The sequence below is a fragment of the Juglans microcarpa x Juglans regia genome, chromosome 2S, assembly GCF_004785595.1.
Source record: "Juglans microcarpa x Juglans regia isolate MS1-56 chromosome 2S, Jm3101_v1.0, whole genome shotgun sequence".
NCBI classification, from domain to species: domain Eukaryota; kingdom Viridiplantae; phylum Streptophyta; class Magnoliopsida; order Fagales; family Juglandaceae; genus Juglans; species Juglans microcarpa x Juglans regia.
The window spans coordinates 4,920,110-4,941,226 of record NC_054597.1 but is presented as its reverse complement, the minus strand read 5'-3'; the positions used below and the strand labels follow the sequence as shown (position 1 = coordinate 4,941,226).

Below are 21,117 nucleotides of genomic sequence, written 5' to 3'. Positions count from 1 at the left end.
TATTCAATTATATTATATAAGCATTTTATTAGTATACTCTATCCACCAACTTAATAATAAAATTTTTCTTATATTTAATATGGATGATGCTACAGTTCCTGCTGGAGGCTCTTGGAGCTATAGCATATGTTTTCACATGTTTTTATGTGTTTTTTTTAAATTATTTTTTATGTAAATTTTTTTAATAGTTTTTAAAAATAAAATAAATTTAAAACATCATTAAAAACACTTTCTTAATTAGAAAGTAAAAAAAATTATTAACAAATACTTTCTTAATCAAATATTTTTTATTTTACTTCGTGATTAAAAAAATATTTTTTAATAATATTATAAACTTTTTTTATTTTTTAAGAATATTTAAAATTATAAAAAATTTATATAAAAAATAATTTAAAAAAAACATAAAAAAATATATATGTTAGAGTTCCAGCGGAGCCCTCAGCAGGAGTTCTAACATTATTCATTTAATATTACGGTCACTTTGCAATAGTGGTCCTAACTTAATGAGTGATTATTTAAAGTTAACATATTTTTGCTTCCAAAGAAGAAAACATATAAATAAATATTAATAAGAAACCTTATCCAATATCTTTTGCTTTAGATTTTTTTTTTTTTTTAAAGGGAGAACCTCTCTAAGATGGGACTCTTCGGACCCATTTCTATAGAATAAATTTTAGTCTCGTACACCGCACCCTCAAAAGCTTTTCATATACGGAATTGGATAAGTCACTGACTCTGCTAGAAAGTATGAGCTCAAAAAATTGTTTACATATGTAAGGTATTGAACCTCAGACCTTGAGGAGTTTTACCACAAGACTGAGACTTCAACTACTCAGACCAACCCCTTGGGACTTTTTGCTTTAGATTTAATATGCTACGAACTTGTTTTTATTTTTTATTTTATTTTTCTTTTTATGTCATTGCTTTCCCGTTTGCTTAATAGTTTAACTGGAAAGAGGGCCATCTGTATTACAAAATCTTTAAGTTATCATTGCTATAATATTTTAAAAAATTAAGATAAAATATGTAATATTATAAAAACGCACACTTTTTTCTTTTGCAACCAACATTGCATTAATATAAAATAATATTGAATCATATTTTAAGGAATTTTTTATTTAAGTGATTAATCTGTGAAGCCACTTAAAAAGTGAAACGTTAACCAATTTAACAAAATATGATGAAGTTAACGAAGAATATTATTTGATTTTCTAAATGGCGATTTTAGTGAATGTGTTAGGATGATTACATTAATCTATACAGGTTCGGATTTTATTAAGTATATATAAATGGCTTAAAGCCAAAAGCTATGGATAATTATACAGATATAAGCTTAAAAATATTATAATTTGAGAATAAGATGCTTTTTCTTAATACGAAACTTAGAATTAACTAATAGCATTCAAAGAGTGTTGTGAAATATTGTGTAAAACACACATACCAACAATGACAAATAGAGTAAAAGTAATCACAATCAAACACACGACACACAATATACGTAGTTCGACAAATTGCCTACGTCCATAGAACTGCATAAATCTTATCAACAGAGGAGATTACAATCACTTAATCTCAACTCATAATCTCTAGGACTTTTTACTCTCTCACTCAATGTGTACTTACTTGACAATCGATCTCTTTTAAAATATGCTAAAAGTCATACAAAACAAGTCAAATATGACATATATATACCAAACGACGTTGAAAACCCTAATCTAGCAAAATTTGCGTTCTTCGCCCGAGCAGCTTGTCGAGCATGCATCGAGTGAACAACATTGGCTCGAGTGGGGTGTCGAGCGAGGGTCAAGCGAACACTAGATTTGTGTCTCGCTCGAGCTCACTGTCGCACAGGACTTGAGCAAACTCATGGGTAATCTTCGCTCGAGCCCACTGTCGAGCATACATCAAGCGAACTCACGGGTTGAACTTTGCTCGAGTGCACGTTGAGCTCACATTGAGCGCACGTCGAGCACATGTCGAACAAACACTTTGTTTCTCGATTTTCAACTCCAAACCAGTCTCCACATACACCCCAACAATCTCTCACTTGGAGATTGGATCTCTACATGCCAGCCACTGTTTCTAACCAAACCTTATCATCTCTATAGCTCACAGCTCTCATCTTCAAGCTAGAAGACACACAGAAGTTAAGCCCGACTTCAGTCTTCCATGTATCATCTCTATAGCTTACAGCTCCAGTCTTCAACATTCAGAACAGATCCTGAACCCAAGAACTCACCCGAGTCTCTCCTACGTACCTCTTCATCAAGGACCATGTCATGATATTGTCGTAATTCAGTTTTATCTTGTTGGCTAAATTACTCACAGCCATTCTCATGGCCTCCCAACTATTTGGCAACAATGCCAACAAAATCAATGATATGATCTCATCATCAAACTCAATATCTACAGAAGATAGTTGATTTGTAATCGTATTGAATTCATTCAAGTGTTGGGCTACAAACATACCTTCCAACATCTTCATATTGAACAATTCTTCATCAAGTGTACTTTATTGTTTTCTAACAACTTTTCATACATACTTGACAAAGTTGTCATGAGATTTACCATAGTTCTCTCCTTACTGATATTATGTGACACTGTTCTGAACAAGGTCAGCCGAACAAGCCCTAGAACCTATCGATCTAACATGATCCACTCAGTATCATCCATATTCTCCTGCTTCTTTTCCAACAGTAGAAGGTAGAGCCTCCTCCCATAGAGATAGTTCTCGATCTACATCTTTCAATACCCAAAATCAGTGCTATCGAACCTCTCGATCCCAGTGGCGTTCACTTTATCTAAAGCCATCATTATCCTTCAGATCCAACCTGGCTATGATACCCGTTGTTGTGAAATGTTATACAAAACACACACATCAATGGGCAAATAAAGTAAAAGCAATCACAATCAAGCACTCGACGCATAATATATGTGGTTTGGCAAATTGTCTGTCTACAGAGTTGTAGAAATCTTATTAACAGAGTAGATTACAATCACTAAATCTCAACTCACAATCTCTAGAGTTTTTTGCCCTCTCACTCAATCTGCACTTACTTGACAATTGTTTTCTCTCAAAATATGCTAAAAGTTGTACAAAACAAGTCAAATATGATTTATATATATATATATAGCAAACAAAGTTGGAAACCCTAATTTGGCAAAATCTTCGTTCTTTGCTAGAGCGGTGTGTCGAGCGCGCATTGAGCGAACAACATTGGCTCTAACGGGGTGTCTAGCGGGGGTCAAGCTAACACTAGAGTTTGTGTCTCGCTCGAACTCACTGTCGCGTAGGACTCGAGTGAACTCACGGGTTGAGTTTCGCTCGAGCGCACACTGAGCGTACATCGAACAAACATTCTATTTCTCGATTTTCACCTCCAAACTAGTTTCCACATACACCTCAACAAAGAGGACTGTGAAAAAAAAAAAAAGTTCAAATACAACTAGAAATGGTAAAAATTTATGTTTAAAAAAAAAGTATTGGTTTCAACAAGAAAAAATTGTCTGATTATAAAATCAGTACTTAAATTTTTACAAATATAAGTTGATTTTTGATTTTTGATTTTTTTTTACTTTCACTACATTGATATTTGAACTTAAAAATTACTCGCAATTAAGTGTCAATCTCGATATATAAAAGAAAAATTCTTTTTATCAGTTATTATTTATTATTTTACATCTTATATCTTATAAAAAATACTCACACATCCTATACAAAAGAAAAATAAAAATTATAAATGTGAAGTATATGAGTAAATACTAACTGATGAGTAAAATTTTCCATAAAAATTATTTGGAGGATTATTTTAGAAAATCTGATAATAGACAACAATAATAAACAAAATCAATGTATAACCGTATTCAATCTCAATCTAGAAAGCAATAAGACAAGTCCATATCGGATCGTTTGATTTGTTTTACAACCAAGCGTGTCATCTTCTATTCTTTCGTAACATGTATGAGAAAATGCTAGACATAATTTTTTTTTTTTTTATAAATTTTTATATAACTCTGTTTTAAATGAAGAATAAATGTCGTCATTTTACATAAAAACAAAATAATACATATGCATAAAACATAATTATATAACACATCGTAAAAAAAGATTGGACATGTTGTTACTAAGATGGACGGTGTTACACCCACCGAGGGTGTAGCCCGAGAGTCTCCCGATAAAGCCATTTAACTTTTATTTTATTTTTGATTTTTTTTTCATACAATTTTTTTTATATTCTTAAATATTTTTAAAAAATTTATAACATTATTAAAAAATTACTTTCTTAATCATTAAATAAAAAAAATAAAAAAATATTTCCAAGGCCATCGTTTGGAATTTGGGATGAACTGAGATCACTTCAGTTTAATTTAATTTTAAGTTAAGTCTAACATTTAAAATTTCAAATACTCACTCTCAAATAACTAAATTCATCTCAACTCAAAATTTCTTTACACGTGATATCCATAACCTTTTTTAACTTTATAGCTATTTACATGTAAGACTCACAATCTTTTTGATCTTCTTATAAATACATCTAAACTCATCTTAATATTCAAATATAATAAACTCATCTTAAATAAATTTATAAAACTCATTTCATTATCCCAACTTATTACTGTTTATAAAAAAACTCAATTTATCTCAATTATTTATAAACGACTCAACTCGACATTCATACCGGCTAAGCTTTTTCCTACTGAGATATGCCATCTTTTCAGATTCTTCGCCCGTTCTTTGGTTTCCTGCGGGACCCCCCGCATTCTATTCTATTTTCCACAGTTTCCTTCTCCCTGTTGGATTCTGCAACAAACACGCAGAGCAGGGGAAAGCCCACCTAACCAAAACAAATAGAAAATGGAACGAAACAGTCGCTTGCACGATCTAAGCAAAATCCCACCTTTAGATATTTATATTTCTTTTATTGTATAAACAAATTTTCCCAAAAAAAGAGGCTCGTATACTCGAGCACGCCGCATTCGTTCCATTCATATATTTCGGTTTTGCCTTTTCTTCGGTTTCTGGTTAACCAGACTTTTGCTGAGAAAGCCCAGAAAAGAGGTATGCATCTCTACGCTTTTCCAGGATCATTGCTGAGCTTCCCATTCTATAAAGTATATTTTCTCTCTTAAATTTCAGATTGGTTTTGCGGTTCTGGTTCTTTTCCTTCTTTACAGTTTACACAGGCGTCTGCTGAATATTCAGGTTGTGGCGGTGAGTTTGTGTGTAAATAAAGTTTGGCTAAGCCTGGTTTCTGCTCCGTTGCTTTGGTGTTATGGGTGAAGTCTTGATAATCTGTCTTTGCCTCTGGGTTTTGGGACATTGGATTTTGCTTGTAAGATGGTTGTTTTGTGTGGTATTTGCTTGTAAGACGCTTGCTATGAGACCTTTTTTTTTTTTTTTTTTTTTTCCTTTAATGATATTCTGATGTGTCTTGTCCTTAGTTTCTGATTTCTGTTGATGGGTTCAAAGATTCATGAATTTTGGTAACGGATTTGTGTTGTCTGGTTGTTATATAGTTCGTTTATGACAATTCTCATTGATAAATGTTGTTAAATTAGAGATTTAGGAGTTTTTTCTTTTTCTCCGGCTGACACTGATTGTTTCCTCCTTGCGTGCAACCCTGTAGCATTAGTATTGTTCTCTCAAACATAATTTTACCAAGTTGTTTTGCTGTGTTTTTACTTCTGTATCCTTCCTGATATTTCTTATTAGAAATGAGTCTCTTGATGTCCTTTTCTCTTACATTTGGATTGGATTATTTGGAGTATCATGATCTGTTACATTAAATGAATGTAGCTTTTGGAATTATATGTGTCGCTAGGCACAATTACGATGGATCTATCAGTATGAGGAGAGGGTTGTATTGTTATTAATGGCTGCACAATTTTGGCTGTTATAGGGGACATATGGACAGTTGAGGTTTTCTTATTTTTGCTTTAAGTTGGTTAGGGAATACTATCTGTCTCTTTGTGTGTCTGTTCTATTTATTATTGCCTTCCACATGCTCATATTTCTTCTAAGTGCATTCAAATACTTGATCATAATACAAGTGAATGAATATTTTGCTCTAAAAATTGAATAAAAGACAAAACCTCGTAAAATCCCTTTGATAAATTCATTTTACCATTGACGGTCCCTAATATGATCTATAAATCATAACAAGACACAACAAATCAGGTAATATTGGTATTCTGGAAATTTTATTAAGCCATAACATATAAAAGTGTTAAAAATCATAGCTTTTTTGCCTTCTATTTTTGAAATTCATAATAATTTATCATTATTTCAATTGGTTCCTAACCTACCTCAAAATTTGGGACATTTTTTCTTTTAATTTATCTGACCAACTCATTTTAGGCTTCAGTTTCATTTGATCCCAAAGGCTGTATGCCATTTTTCATTTTGTCACCTTGTTTTCAGTTTGAAGATCTCTTGAAAACCTGTCCAGCTTGAATTTGTGTGTAATTTGAAACTTTTGAACTAGAGATTGGTACGATTATTTCTATTGTACTGCTACATTTATTCTCTTGTTCTGAAATTAGTTCATTTAGTTTAGCGATATGGACTCAGATTATTTCTTTGCATCATTTTAGCAAACACTTTTGGTTGGTTTGCAGGGCTCTTGTGAGTTTTGTTCTGTATTGCTCTGATGGCTGAGGGGAGTGTCAATTCACCAGTGACCCCAGAAAGAACTAAGCATAATGGCAACAATTTGAGAAGAAATTCTACAGGAAAAGCAAGTTCTTCAAACACCGGAGAAAGCATTCTTCCTCATTATCTCAGGGCGTCGACTGGTTCCTGCCATGATTTTTGCAAGTATGGAAGAAAACATGCATTTGAAGAAAAGGAAAGATGTTCCATGATGAAACGAGTTGTAAAAAAATCATATGACAGCAGAAATCCAGCGGTGACTGTAGCTCTGCCAAGGAAAAAGGAGACAGTAGTGACCAAGCTCAAACCTTCACATGAATCTCAATCCTATACATCTGATACCCCTTGGACCATTAAGCATGAAGCGTCAAAACAATCACTTGACAGTCAAAATCCAGCAGAAAGGGATGTTCTGGTTGAGAGGAAAAATAAATCAGGGGTCGAGTTTAAGTCTTCATCTTATTCAAAAACACCTTCACATGAGTCTGAATCCTATTCATCTGGTACCCCTCAGACCATTAAGCGTGAAGTGTCAAAACAATCACCTGACAGTCAAAATCAAGTAGAAAGTAAACTTCTGGTTGAGAGGAAAAAGAAATCAGGGGTGAAATTTAAATCTTCACCCTCTTCAAAAACCCATATATCTCGTAACCCCAAAATTATGAAGCAGGAAGTGTCATCTACTGAAAAGGTGAAAGTTTTTTCAAGAAAAGGTTCAGCAAAGGCTAAAGATTTAAACTTGTCCATGAAGCATGCCACTTCTTTGAAGCTACAATCTTTGACAATGAAGCCAAGGTCTTTTCCAAATTCCACAGGAGGTAAAAGTGGCCTAAGAAACGGTGATGTCAAGACTGGCAAGATGCCCGGGACCTTTAGAGTAGCTGCAAAGAAGGTTCTGGCTCCTCCACCAGCCTCATTGTCTTCAAAGTCTTCTGTCAACAAAGTTGCAAATGTGAATGAAAGAAAGCACAGGGACTTGAAAATTGTGTCTCCTTATACAAATAACAAGATCAGAAAAGCTGAATCTAAGCAACATGATGAGGTTCAGGAGAAAACCCTGTATGTCATAAAGATGGAAACTGAGAATAAACCTCTGGAATCTGATCAAAATGAAAGTCATGCGATTGAATTGTTGCCTGCTGCATCATCGCCACCTAAGTTTTCATCCCTCCCAAATGCTCAGTCTTCTTCATCCCATGAAGAAGATTGTGAAGAGGAATCTGAGTATACAATGAGTGAAGCAGAAGATGAGTTACCCTCAGAAAGCAATGAAACTGAGCACATAGAAGAAGCAGACACCGTGGAAGAGGGATACAACAGGAGGCCCAGAAAGGCTGAGTTGGTTTGTTCTGAAGATAAAAATGGCCAAACATTGAAGTTAAAGTTCAGGAGAGGGAAGGTGGTTGATAGTCAGTCTTTGACTAACAGCCCAAGGAGGCTCAAATTCAAGCGGGGAAAAGTGTTAGGGGAGAGCCAAAATGTCAAGGCCGTTGTCCGAAGGAGAAGCTTTAAGAGGCCAGAAGTTGACAGTGACACATACGGCACCGAACTTGACCCACAAAAAGTTGTTTTGAGACATCAGGATGTGCAGGGGAAGAGAGATGCGCAAGGTTTGTTTAATAACGTCATTGAAGAAACAGCAAGTAAACTTGCTGAAACCCGGAAGAGCAAGGTTAAGGCCTTGGTGGGTGCTTTTGAAACTGTGATCTCACTCCAAGAGAAAAAACCTTCTGCAAATACTGTCACTTGAGTTGCAAAAAGAGAACCTTTTTTTCATCGGCAGTCCCTTGGTTTTAAAAGAATTATACGTAAATAAATGTCTGTTAACAAGATTATGGAGCTGCAGCCAGCTTAATTGTAGATTGCTGCTGTTGACATTAGATGGCCTGGGTGTAGAGTTGAATGGAGAGTCTTGTATTGTACTGAGTCATGTGGTGTACTGTTTTTTTACATATATGACCTACATTTTCTGAAAGTCATGCTGCGTTTTTGCTTTCCTTTCTTTTTGAATTTCATGCCTAATGTGATTGATTTGTACATTGTGAATAAAACCAGCTTACTCTTGTCTTTATACACTTCGCGTGGGGGAAGAACTGTGCAACTGAATCATGTTAGCTGTGTCTTCTTCCTTCTTTTTTCATTTATCACTTTATAAAAGAATTCACTGTATTTGTATTTTTTTGTTAGATGCTTCTTCATTTGTACAAGATTGCTTCTGTTGTCTATGGTTGGTCAATTTCCATGGACCTGGGTTGCCTGCAATTCTCTGTTCAAATTGTACACAAATCGATGTCAATTCCAGAAACATGGCAATATCCTCTTTTGCAGCGCCATTCGTATGAATAAGACAATTGATGAGTCTGTTTCTATAATATCAATATCAGACTGACTTCTCTAACGCAGTAGGTTTCAAGCGGTAAAGACCATAATTTATGGTCTATTAATCTAGAAATGCCTTTTTAAGGCTATCGATATGCCTTTGATGAATGTTATTTATTTTTTGAAAAATATTAACTTATAAACTTTTTTATAACTCTCCATAAAATGAATAATACTTTCGTAAAAGTATAATTAATTTTTAATGAAGTAGTATGATTGTATTAATTGATTGTAGAACGGGTTATAAATAGTTATAAAAAATTGTAAATGTCTCGTAACGTCAAAAACTATATTATTAAGACTTTTATACTGCACACAATTTACGTTTAATTTTAAAGATAAATTTTAAAATTTAAATATTACAATTAAATTTTACTATTTAAATAATGTGGATGATGTGCTCTATATTCAGAAAAGATAACTCTTTAATATTTTTGCTTAATTTGGAAATTAAAAAGATATGATAATAGAAAAAGGAAAATATAATAAATTAAAATATGTGGACGAAATGAGAATATATAGCCAATCAAGAGATGCCACCTACTACTTTGAATAGGCAAAAATATCTCTCCAACGTGGAACAAGAATTCTCTCTAATTTTACGTTGAACACTTGCAAGTTGCATGCGACGTGCGTCTCTCTCTCTCTCTCTTCGGGCGCCGACAAAAGCAATTTGAAACTCCAACTGTTAAAACAATGGGCGATATTTGGTGACACTTGTTGTATTCTCCGCAAATGACCCTCCAATACCAACGACAGATTGGACAAAGTGGTCCCGCTACACGTTGCCACCCCGGCAGTCCGTGATATGTGTAGAAACGTGGCGTAATCTTGTTTGACGTTGATCTAAGAGAAAAAGGGACATGTCGTTTTGAACTCTTGGGAAGAATTTTACATTTTCTTCTTCGATATGGAATGGTGGGGGAATTCCTCTTGGTTCTTTCTTACCTCACAGTCCGTCACATTCTTGCGTTTGCTTCCGGTGCCTCCCTGCGACTGTACATTTTTTCTTGCAGAAATTGCCCCATCCTAAAGAGGGAATTTCTGGTTGTTCTTCCTTGTATTTAATTTCTTTTCTTAAGACATTCTTCTCCGATTTTCTCCTCTTTTCTGGTCTTTCTTTTGCTTTTGATCACTTTCCAAACCCTAACTCTGTGTTGATTTTCATTTTCGCTGAGTTCGTTTTTCTAGGGCTTTGGAATGTGCGGACTGGGGGACTATTAAGCTGAGGTGAGAATTTGGGTCCTTGATTTTGGGTTGATTACGATCTAATTCACTCCTGGATTCTTTGCCTGCGTTTTGATGGGGGCAAGAGTTTTGTTAAGGTCTTCATTTTCCTCGCTGGGTTTGTAGAGTGAGGTTCAGAACTATTGTGGGTTTTATTTGGATTTAATTTTTTACCGAAGGCTGTGGTTGATCTGTGAAAAATTCTTTGAATTTTGTTGTGGAGGGCTGGTGGATCTAGACTTTTAGAAGCGACTGACATGCATTGAGAAAAGATGCTGTAATCGAGTTTACTTTTTCGTGACTGAAAGTGTGATTTGATTGTTGGAAATTAAGAAGTGGTGTTGGCTTGGAGTTGTTCGGTTTTTGTTTATCAAGTTACGGGTGGCTTTATGTTTTACCACATTAAAACTGAATTTAGGTCAAAATGCAAAGCTACCCCTATCATTCTCTCTCATCTTCTGATAAGCCAGCTTTGTGCTCTTGACTGAGATGTTGGATTATTAAATTTTATTGGATTGCATCACTGCTTACAGTAATTGAAAGAAGTAATGTTCGAGCGTGTTAAGTGAATGCCATTGCGGTATATGGCTCAAAATCCCTTTGAGCGCTCATATTGCTTTGTTTTTGGGTTTTAGACTCTCTGTTTTAATCTAAATTTATCATCATGGTGATTCTTTCATCGGTAATTGGAGAAGTTCCAAGGGAATTGAACCAAGGCCGTATGGAAAAAAGTAAACTAGGACATGAGGCAATATTTCACTTTCTTTTATTTTTTACTTGAAAAGTAGATCAGGCTATCTCTATACGTCAATTTTATGTCTCCTTGTGCATATGCAGTGCTTGAGTTAACTGGTTGAAAAATCTGGTCATTTGATGTCATCGTGTGAACTGTAACCAAGAGATTTTCTTATCCTACAATATTTGACAAAGACTTATGATATTGTTCTAGGTGGCCGCCAATGATTATAACAAAGCAGTATCGTTGCATACACTCAACAAGCTGTCAATGCACAAAAGGGCATCTAAGCGAAGATGTAATATTTCTAGTATTTCAACAATTGAACTGGAACCCTAAGTTAATTGCTACTCTGTCCTGTGTATGCAAGTGGTTTGATGACCTTGCGAAGAGAGTACTATGGAAGGAGTTTTGCCGAACTAGAGCACCAAAGATGATGATTGATCTGCAATCAAGTGGCAGTCACAATGTAGATGGGAACTGGAGAGCACTTGGGAAGCTACTGATTTACTGCTCAGGATGTAAAAAGGGTGGCCTGTTCAATAACATCCAAATCCCAGGCCACTTTGTACATAGGACTCGGTTCTCTAGGACATCAGGGAAGAGTTTTCTTTTGCCACAATGCAGATCAGATGTTTTGTACGTGTCTGACCCTTGTGAACATCTTGATCAAGGGGAAGATGGGGACGTGGGATTTTTCCGTGGAGTTTTCAAGTCATTCTCAATGTCAAAGGTGCGGAAGATGCTAATTAAAAGAGGGGCCCAGCTTCATCCAACAGAGGTTTGCCCATATTGTAAGGCAAAGTTATGGAGCATGCTGCAAGCTAAGATGATACCACAAAGTGCCAGCTGCAGGTTGGTTGCTTATGAGGATTGCATTGAGTATTATGTGTGTCTCAATGGACATGTGGTTGGAATCTGCACCCTTTTACCTTTGTCTGATTCAGAAGAGGCATCTGAGTTGGAGTGATAATTGGAATGAAGCTCAGGTATTCTTTTCAACTAAATATTCAAATTTTTGTTATGTAAAACTTTGGGTAGCTAATAGTTTTTATCAGCACATCCACATTACTAAGCTTATTTTACTGCTGTAATATCAATGTTTAAACATTCTAACAACAAAATATAGTCATTTTTAAAACTGTATCAGACTTTCCAAACCGGAAGTTAAGAATCCAACATAAAAAGAATGAAGTAAATAGGTGTACCTCTTGTATGCTCCGTGTACTTGAGTTGCACCTTTGCGCTTACAACAACAAAGATTTTTCACTTGTAAAAAAAGAAGAAAATAGAATTTCTAGTCCCGTCTACTTGGGCTATACCTATTTATATCATCAATAAAATTCTTGGTTTACTGATAAAAAAAAAAGAGAGAAATTTTAAACATAAAAAATAAGAAGATAGAATTGGGCTTGGTAAATTGGATGAGTTCATAAACAACTGGAGAAAAGTCTACTATGTGGGACCTGTTGCATGGTAAAATCTCCCGCAGATGGGTGTTCTTTGTGGAGGTTAGGCAGTGGTATGGATTTTTGGGTACTTAGATAAGCTTATATGTGGATCTTAACTATATAAGTAGGTCATTGTGAGAGAACAAAAGCTCATTAAGACATTATTAACTTGAAATGTGGGTGCTGGGCAAAAGCATCTTTGAATTCTCAAAATGATACTGAAGTTAGCCCAATCTAATGATTCTGTATGTCTTACCCCTCCCTCCTATGTTGTCAATATTGGATAATGCAGCTATGTCTATGTTACTCTGGCAAAACTAACTTCATATTGGAAGCAAATAATCAGCATGTCAAAGTTCGTCCAGAAAATTGTTTTTTAATTTACTTAAATTAGTAGGACTTAAAAGGAACAATGTGGCCAACCCCAATTAGTTGTGATTAAGACTTAAAAGACTTAATATTACTTTGCCTGTATCCATCATTTATATGCTAGCAAGAGGTAACATATTTGAGGCAGTTCATGAGCTTCCTTACCTGGTATGAATCCATCTAACAAGGCACATCCTTTGACAGGTTTGTAACCATTGGAACGTAAATCTGGGTAGGTCAAACATGTGATAAGCTGATATTGAACTTAACAGCTGGAAGCTGGAACCAACCGCTACAATTTCATGCAATCTTGAGAGTCTGCTGCTTCTCGGTCTTGCCATGGCCGACCATTTCCCGGGAAAAGGCAAAAAGCAGCTGCGAACCATTTCTTTTTTAATCAACCTTTACGTAATATGTTAATGTGAACCATATACACTGTACATTTATGGATGATGCATATATGTATTTGGATGGCACGTTGGTTTATGCAATACTCCATGCACGCTCGCTCATGTATTTTAAGTAGTTTTATATAGAAGTAAACATAAAAAATCACTTAAATAATCAAACTATCTTATCACATCTCATATAATCATTACAATTTTTTAAAATATAATAAACAATTCAATTTTTTAAAATATAAAAAAAAATATAATATTATAATAATATTTTATTCAATTTTTAACAAAACATCTAATCATATCTGAACTGCATAATCAAATGAGGTATTAATTTGATCGTCCAAAGATCCTGGAAAAAAATAAAAACAAGCTGAATAGAACATCATCAAGCACTTACTATAAAGCATGTCGTCGTCGTCATCTCAGCAGGATGAAGATTCCGACTACCGTTCATCCCGTGGAAGGTAAAATCAGACCCGAAACCTTTGGCATATTGCTGCAAGCTTTTTGCAAACTCGTCACTTTGTGAATGATAACCCATTCATCTCAGTACGTAATTTGTTCTGACCCCTATCGGGTGCATCCCCAGCATCTCCCATACTGCTCTCACTCTCTCTCTCTCTGAGTGGCAATGAAGTCAAAGTTCATCGAAGAACAGGAGACTAAAACCCTTGAAATACTAACTCGCTAAGGCTGTTATTTGAAAAATCCGATGATGTCTACATGACACTCGAGTGCCACTGCACTCGATCTCTTTTCCGCTTAAACTGCACTGGTGTATCATCTTGTATTTTCGACATCATCGATGCATCATTTTGCTTGTACAAACAATAAATGAGGCAAATTCGAAGCAACTGCAGCAATGCATTCCCAAGTAACTTGCTATGGCAAATGCTTTTGGTTGGCACAAACAAAGTGGCATGTCTGCATATTCTTAAGAAAACCGGCTAGAGAGAATAATGGGTTCGTTACAAAACTTGACGGCCTTTATTTGAATTGTTGCTCTTGTACTACTGCCTATCGAATAACTCGTATACTAAAGCTTCTATTTTCTTAAATAAAACAAGTATATACAGTAGGAAAATTTATGTAGAACATAATGTACGGTGTAGCTAAGTACAAGAGAGTCGATGAAATCTTTCTGGACCAGTTTCAGGCTTCCTGAAGACTAGCTTCTTTGTCTGCATCTGGAGTTTCTGAACCAGTTTCAAGCTTCTTGAAGACTAGTTTTTGTTGGGGAAGCTGGCCATTGGAAAAAGCAGTAACTTCTGTATCTATTAACACTCTGTCTTCATCCTTGAACTCTCCCCTCAAGATTCCCTTTGCCAGTTCATTTTCAACATTCTGCTGAATCACTCGTTTGACTGGCCTAGCACCATAGTTTGGGTCATACCCAAGACTTCCAAGAAGCTGAACAGCTGCCTCAGTCACCTGGATTGTTATCTTCCTGTCTGCAAGCCTGGCTTGCACTCGCTCCAACTGTGAAAACATACATACATGAGGTGAGATTTCAAAGTAGCCCAAAATTACCAGTGAAGTGTATCAACACCTAGGTTTGGCATGCCTACATATATGTTGTGCAAATCCAATAAATAACGTCGCATGACCAAATTTAGGCACGGCATATACATGCGTGCACCCCCATTCGCTGTATGGATCTGCTTATTAGCCTCACCCTAAACCGTCAGCTACTAGATGGGTTGCCATTATCAAACCCAAAATCTTGGTAGGGTCAGTCAGATCTCAGGGTGGCCAAAACAACCCTTAGATCTTTGACACAACCGGGGACAAGAAGTTATATTCTTATACCCCATTGATGGCCTTTGGGCTTTGGGCCAAATGACGCCTCCACCATGGCACCACCCATAAGATAGGATGTTGCCTGAGGTAGAGAGTTCTATTGCTTTGATCACAAGATTGAAGTTGCTGAAAAAAAGAATCCATTCGCAAATAATATATTCTACTTCAACGAATTCATCAAGTTAATGAAGCATCGTTGTGGAGAAGTTACCTGTAACCTGACAATTCTGTTTATCTGATCCTGATCGAGAGGCTGGAATACTATATATTCATCAACCCTGTTCATGAACTCGGGCCGAAAGATTGATCTTGCAGCATCAAGTACCCGCTGCTTAATAGTTTCATATGCTAATTCCTTTGGCAAGGTGTCATTGTCCATGTTGAGTATGTACTGGGAACCCACATTTGATGTCATAATTATGACTGTGTTGGTAAAACTCACAGTGCGACCCTGGGAATCAGTTATTCTCCCATCATCTAAAATCTGAAGAAATACATTAAACACGTCAGAATGCGCCTTTTCTATCTCATCAAACAAAATGACTGCATACGGCCTCCTGCGAACTGTCTCTGTCAGCTGTCCACCTTCCTCATATCCCACATAACCAGGTGGGGCCCCGATCAATCTTGAAACAGCATGCTTTTCCATGTATTCACTCATATCAATTCGAACAAGAGCTTCTTCTGTGTTGAATAAATAAGAGGCAAGTGCCTTGGCTAGTTCCGTCTTCCCAACGCCAGTGGGACCCATGAACATAAAACTAGCAATTGGACGGTGAGGATCTGAGAGACCAGCTCGAGATCGCTGAATAGCCTCTGCTACAGCTTTCACTGCAGGATCTTGACCCACAACACGTTTATGTAGCTCTTCCTCCAAATGTAAGAGCTTCTCCCTGTCTGATTGCTGAAGCTTGGAAACAGGGATACCCGTCCATTTACTAACAATTTCAGCAATGTCATTTTCTGTAACCTCCTCCCTAAGCATGGACTTCCCTGTATTCATATATTCGACCAATTCTTTTTCTGCAGTTCCAAGTTGTCGTTGCAAAGAATTGAGGCTGCCATACTTCAGTTCAGCAGCACGATTAAGATCATACTCCCGTTCAGCCTGCTGGATCTCAAGATTTACTCTGTCAATCTGTATACATGAACAGAAAAATCAGTAAAACCAGAATTCTCATTTGTCAATATTTTTTTTTTTCCATATTTAACTCGACACAGATTCTCATAGGGAACCTAATATATAATTAGAGACTTTTTGAAGAGGTACATCAACAAATACCTCCTCTTTGATTGACTGAATGCGAGTCATGACAGACTTTTCATGCTCCCACTGTTCAGTAAGCTGGGCTTGTTTCTCCTTGAGGAGAGACAACTCAGCCTCAAGCCGGTTCAGCCTATCTTTAGAAGCTTTATCAGTATCATTCATAAGAGAGAGCCTCTCCATTTCCAGCTTCAACACCGAACGGTTGATCTCATCAAGAACAGTTGGTTTTGATGTAATTTCCATTTTCAGTTTGGCAGCTGCTTCATCAACTAGGTCAATAGCTGCAATTTGGAAGTATATTAGCTCTCAACATACAATACTTTCAGAACCTTCCAACCCAGCACAAAGTTCAAGAAAGTAAATTGAATAAAAAAGCTTCTTCCAAAAAGAGTTTAGAATGGAAGTTCAAATCATCTGACAGGGCCAAAAAACGTGCACAACTGTTTCTTCTTGTCATTGCAGCTCGTTCGCTGGTCCTGTGGGTATGCAGACCACCCCCACCCCCCCCCCCCCCCAAAAAAAAAAAAAAAAAAAAAACGTGCGGGATCTTTCAAATAAGACAGAATACTCTATTATTTATTATAAAAGGCAATTGCGGCATGCTTCTTTAACCTAATCTCATCTTTATGCAACTTGAATAAGACAAGCATAATTTGGGTCTTCAGTAACTGATAAAGTGTTCTGATTGGTAAATGCATCATAACAAGTCAACATGACCATTTTTTTTTTTTATAAGTAAGTCAACATGACCATATTAATGTTTTACTACAAAAAAGAACCTTTCAAATGTCATATCTGCTGTGCGATGTGAGATTACCTTTGTCAGGTAAAAACCGGCCGCTGATGTAACGGTCTGAAAGAATTGCAGCTGCCACAAGTGCACTGTCAGAAATGCGGACTCCATGATGCAACTCATACCTTTCACGCAGTCCTCGCAGTATAGAAATGGTATCTTCAACCGAAGGTTGATCAACATAAACTTGCTGAAAACGACGCTCCAATGCTGGATCTTTCTCAATATACTTGCGATACTCATCCAGAGTTGTGGCACCGATACACCGCAACTCTCCCCGGCCAAGCATAGGCTTCAATAGATTGCCTGCATCCATTGCGCCATTTGTAGCACCTGAAAAAGAAAGCAGAGCTTAGAGTCACCATCAGCATTGTCATTCTTAGAGGTATTTCATCTTTACATATTGGAACTTCACTACCTGCTGTCAAAACCAATGTGAACAATGCATACATGTAGAAATAACTTCTATTTAAATTAACTTAAAGGTGTTAATCTCATAATCAAAATTTGTTGGTGACCAGTAGAAAGAAAAAGACTACCCAAAATACATTAACAAAGATTGTGAAAGCCACTTTATCTAGTGTTCTTGGTGTTTGAAAATCAGGCAACTAAAGAAAACCTGACAAGCATATTACCCGCCCCAACAACTGTATGGATCTCATCAATGAAGAGGATAATTTGGCCATCTGAGTCTGTAACTTCCTTGAGCACAGCCTTCAGTCTATCCTCAAATTCTCCCCGATACTTTGCCCCAGCAATTAGTGCACCCATGTCAAGGGATATTAGCTGTAAAAATACAGGGTAAGCATGATCAATATCCAAAATTTACCACTAGCAGTCATAGATGCATAGATTAGCATATTTGTGCCAACCATCCCCCCGTTTTGTTGTTTGGAGAGAGGCAAAGGGGGAGGGGGTTGGTGCTGAACTTCAAGATATAGCATGTACCTTACGATTCATCAGAGCTTGAGGTACGTCTCCTTGCACAATTCTTTGAGCAAGCCTGATGAAGAAGTTACAGTTAGATTAACATGCAACAATAGAAAGGAAGAACCAAGATTGGTGCCCACCAGCAAGCCTTCAGACAAGATGAAAACAACTCCATCTAGGACTCCTGAATAAAGACAGGACCCTAGAGCTCTGACCAAGTGCTTACCCTTCAGAAATTGCAGTTTTCCCTACACCAGGCTCACCAATTAGAACGGGATTGTTCTTTGTTCTCCTGGAAAGAATCTGGATGCACCTGCGTATTTCATCATCTCTTCCTATTACTGGGTCAAGCTTTCCTTCTTTTGCCATGGCTGTCAAATCTTTCCCATATTTTTCCAGTGCTTCATACTTCCCCTCTGGATCTGTAACAAATACAACGTCTCACTCACTTCAGTGCCAAAATACTACCTTTTCTCCTATCCCTAACTAGGTCGGACATGCAAAATAAAAAGGCTGTAAAAGCGCCAAAAAACCGTGAAGCTTCAATACTTAAAAGCTATGATCGCTACAGGCATAAAGCCCAAAATAACGACCATTCTAGCCCCAAGAAAAAATTAAAGAAATTCCTGGAAACAGAAGATAACATGACAACAGGCATAAATGAATGAAAACATGTTTTTCCTTTTCAAGCAAACACTTGAACGGTCATTGAATTTTTACAAAAAATCCACCAAAATGTTGGACTAACATAATGATCTTTACATGAACATGAAAGAATCTGGATATATTATAGAAGTCAGGTAGATTGCATCATGCACAATAATCGATGCAGCTAAGCTTGGTTTGCAAAAAAGCTTTTTTATTATTTATCTATCTGTGCTTTCAATAACTCGTTAAAACATGTGAGGCTGTGTACGCTCACATAGATTGCAATAAGTTAATTTCAAAAAAGGGAAAAATAGGACAGAATATAGCGCAAACATATAACCTTGGTCGATAACTGATTGGCGTCCCCTTATAGCTTCTATTGCAGACTTCAAAGTTTGCAGTGTTATTTGAAAATCTCTATATAACCGCTTCCCAAATCGTTGATCTTGTAGAAAACCAAGAACCAGATGCTCAACGGACACAAATGAATCCCCATACTCTTTCTTGTATTCCCTGGCTCGTTGAACCAAGGCTTCCAAATCACGTCCTAACATTGAACCAACTGATTCTCCAAGAACCTATTGTAATTGGACACCATAGAGGTCAATTTGCCTGCTTCTCAGCATAAAGATGACGAATACACTTACTGATTAACTGACAGAAAGTCTCAATTACTCCTCCAATTCTTTAACAAAAAGTATGTAAGACAAATATCAAGGATCGCTATTTCAGCAGTGCCAATATTCGTGTTAAGGGAGGCAAAACAACTACGATATTTCAGATATTACCTTTGGTTGACGTTGGATGAACTTATCAGTGGCCTCGAGAAGGCGGGTATTGTCAACTCCAGCCTTAGAGAAAATCCGGCGAGCAAGCCCATTCTTCTGCTCCAACAAGGATTTCAACAAATGCTCTGTCTCCACTATCTGATGCTTGTTCTCTTTTGCCACTTCTGGGGATGAGACAATTGCTTGCCATGCCATGTCCGTAAAATCTTGTTGGGCTATCTATCATTATATTAAAGCCAAACATTCATCAAAACGTCCGCAAATACCCCTTAAAAGAACAAGAGAATTTATTATTATTTTTTTAGGGTTGGGGGGGGGGGGGGGGGGTGACAAATCTAATGATAAACATTCAAAATAGGCAAAAATTTCATATCAAACTCAATAGGAAATGCTAGAAAAAATACATTCCAAATTGCTTAAACTAAAAGTACGCATACCAAAAGTAGTTCTTATCAAACACAAAACTATTAAAGGGATGAGACCCAAATCATCCAATTATATAACTAACATTAATGTTTTCTCATGCGCACCGATAATATGAAAATAAATCAACGGAAAGAAAGTGACCAAATCAATAAAATAAAACAATTATTATCTTGATGCTATTGCCAAAAAAACTTAAAAAATAATTTTTTTTGTAAGTTAAAGGAAAATAAAAAAGAGCTACCTTTCCATTTGAAGCTTCACAGCGAACAACAAGCGGCCGAGAAGTCCGACAAAATCTCTGAAACCCGTTTGGAAAGGCACCGTTTCTGTACAGTTGCAGCGATTTCAAGGCCCTGACAGATTTGCGTTTCGCGGGAGAGAGCCGCGGAGTCTGAGCGAAGAGGGCATTTGTATTGCAGCATTTGGTCCGAACCGGCTGCGAAAGACTGAGACTGACCCCGGAGAAGGAAGTCGCCGCGGAGGCCATGGCCGGAGCGAGGCGGAGAGTGTTTCTGGAATGGAATGATAGAAAATATCGGTGGCAAGGGAGTTGAGAGGGAGTTAAGAGTGAAGGTGGGGAGTTAACGCGGGGATTATCGCAGAGGCTTGAGACGGAGTGTTCTCGTAGGTTAAAAAAGTGTGAGCTCTTCAAAGAAATCAGCAGAGAGGGAGAGTGTTCATGAAACCTCGCCAAATTGTTTGGGATGTAGAGTGAGCGAAAGTTGGGAAAACACGTGGGGAGAGCTTAGATATGACAGCTAAAGGATAAATGGGACCCATTTTTTAAACTTATCAAAACTCTCGTCGGTTAATAAAAAACAAAAACCTCTTCAACTCTCTCCTTAATTATCACCCACATATATCAATTTAATCACTTAAAATTATGAATTTTAAGGATCATGTATTTTTAGTAATAAAATTGATAAACGGACGTTATATTTATTTATGATATTTTATAATATCAAAATCACATCAATTTATAAGATTTTTTTTAATATTTTTTTTATAAACTAACCATTTTTCTAACCTAATATTTCTTACCAATAAATAAAATTTTATAGGAGGCAAAAATCTAAACATACGGAACATATATAAAAGCATCGCCTGCTAATTTCGTGAATATATATATATATATTTTTTTTTACAAGAAAGTAGAGATTTCGAATTAAGGTTTTCCATTTGAAGAACTGAGTCATATGCCATCAGACCATCAAACTCTTGACAATTTCGTGAATTTCTGTAACATAACA

At 36.5% G+C, this 21,117-nt stretch overlaps 3 protein-coding genes across 9 annotated transcripts; 2 read left to right on the top strand and 1 right to left on the bottom strand.

The window, feature by feature from the left end:
• The first annotated feature begins 4,692 nt into the window (after positions 1–4,692).
• On the top strand, positions 4,693–8,723 carry LOC121252191. Of its 6 annotated transcripts, none has more exons than XM_041151713.1 (4): positions 4,693–5,059; positions 5,176–5,212; positions 6,422–6,491; positions 6,619–8,723. In XM_041151713.1, exon 4 carries the CDS (start codon positions 6,651–6,653, stop codon positions 8,400–8,402), a length of 1,752 nt encoding a protein of 583 aa, XP_041007647.1. In that variant the 5' UTR covers positions 4,693–5,059; positions 5,176–5,212; positions 6,422–6,491; positions 6,619–6,650; the 3' UTR covers positions 8,403–8,723. The 6 variants fall into 6 exon arrangements, with proteins under 6 accessions (XP_041007647.1, XP_041007643.1, XP_041007646.1 ...); XM_041151709.1 differs by having other exon boundaries at positions 5,138–5,212; XM_041151712.1 differs by lacking the exon at positions 5,176–5,212.
• Positions 8,724–9,938: 1,215 nt separating this feature from the next.
• LOC121252276 (EID1-like F-box protein 2) lies at positions 9,939–13,290 on the top strand. 2 transcript variants are annotated; one of them, XM_041151842.1, is made up of 4 exons: positions 9,939–10,091; positions 10,208–10,261; positions 11,208–11,983; positions 13,019–13,290. In XM_041151842.1, exon 3 carries the CDS (start codon positions 11,218–11,220, stop codon positions 11,962–11,964), a length of 747 nt encoding a protein of 248 aa, XP_041007776.1. In that variant the 5' UTR covers positions 9,939–10,091; positions 10,208–10,261; positions 11,208–11,217; the 3' UTR covers positions 11,965–11,983; positions 13,019–13,290. The 2 variants fall into 2 exon arrangements, with proteins under 2 accessions (XP_041007776.1, XP_041007775.1); XM_041151841.1 differs by having other exon boundaries at positions 9,949–10,028; positions 10,207–10,261.
• Positions 13,291–14,249: 959 nt separating this feature from the next.
• LOC121252164 (chaperone protein ClpB3, chloroplastic-like) lies at positions 14,250–20,584 on the bottom strand. The gene is made up of 10 exons (XM_041151663.1): positions 20,109–20,584; positions 19,442–19,660; positions 18,994–19,231; positions 18,232–18,427; positions 18,024–18,078; positions 17,711–17,861; positions 17,100–17,408; positions 16,298–16,563; positions 15,227–16,153; positions 14,250–14,694 (listed from the first exon to the last, which is right to left on the bottom strand). The coding sequence occupies exons 1-10, from the start codon at positions 20,352–20,354 to the stop codon at positions 14,368–14,370; spliced, it is 2,934 nt and encodes a 977-aa protein (XP_041007597.1). The 5' UTR covers positions 20,355–20,584; the 3' UTR covers positions 14,250–14,367.
• Positions 20,585–21,117: the final 533 nt, after the last annotated feature.

Coding starts and splice junctions, on each gene's coding strand:
- LOC121252276 (XM_041151842.1), top strand. CDS start 11,218: ATGATTATAACAAAGCAGTATCGTTGCATACACTCAACAAGCTGTCAA.
- LOC121252191 (XM_041151712.1), top strand. CDS start 6,651: ATGGCTGAGGGGAGTGTCAATTCACCAGTGACCCCAGAAAGAACTAAG.
- LOC121252164 (XM_041151663.1), bottom strand. CDS start 20,354: ATGGCCTCCGCGGCGACTTCCTTCTCCGGGGTCAGTCTCAGTCTTTCG. Junction 16,564..17,099: donor CCGGTTTTTACCTGACAAAG/GTAATCTCACAT, acceptor TCCAAATTGCAG/CTATTGACCTAGTTGATGAA. Junction 14,695..15,226: donor ACAGAATTGTCAGGTTACAG/GTAACTTCTCCA, acceptor ATGTTTTCACAG/TTGGAGCGAGTGCAAGCCAG.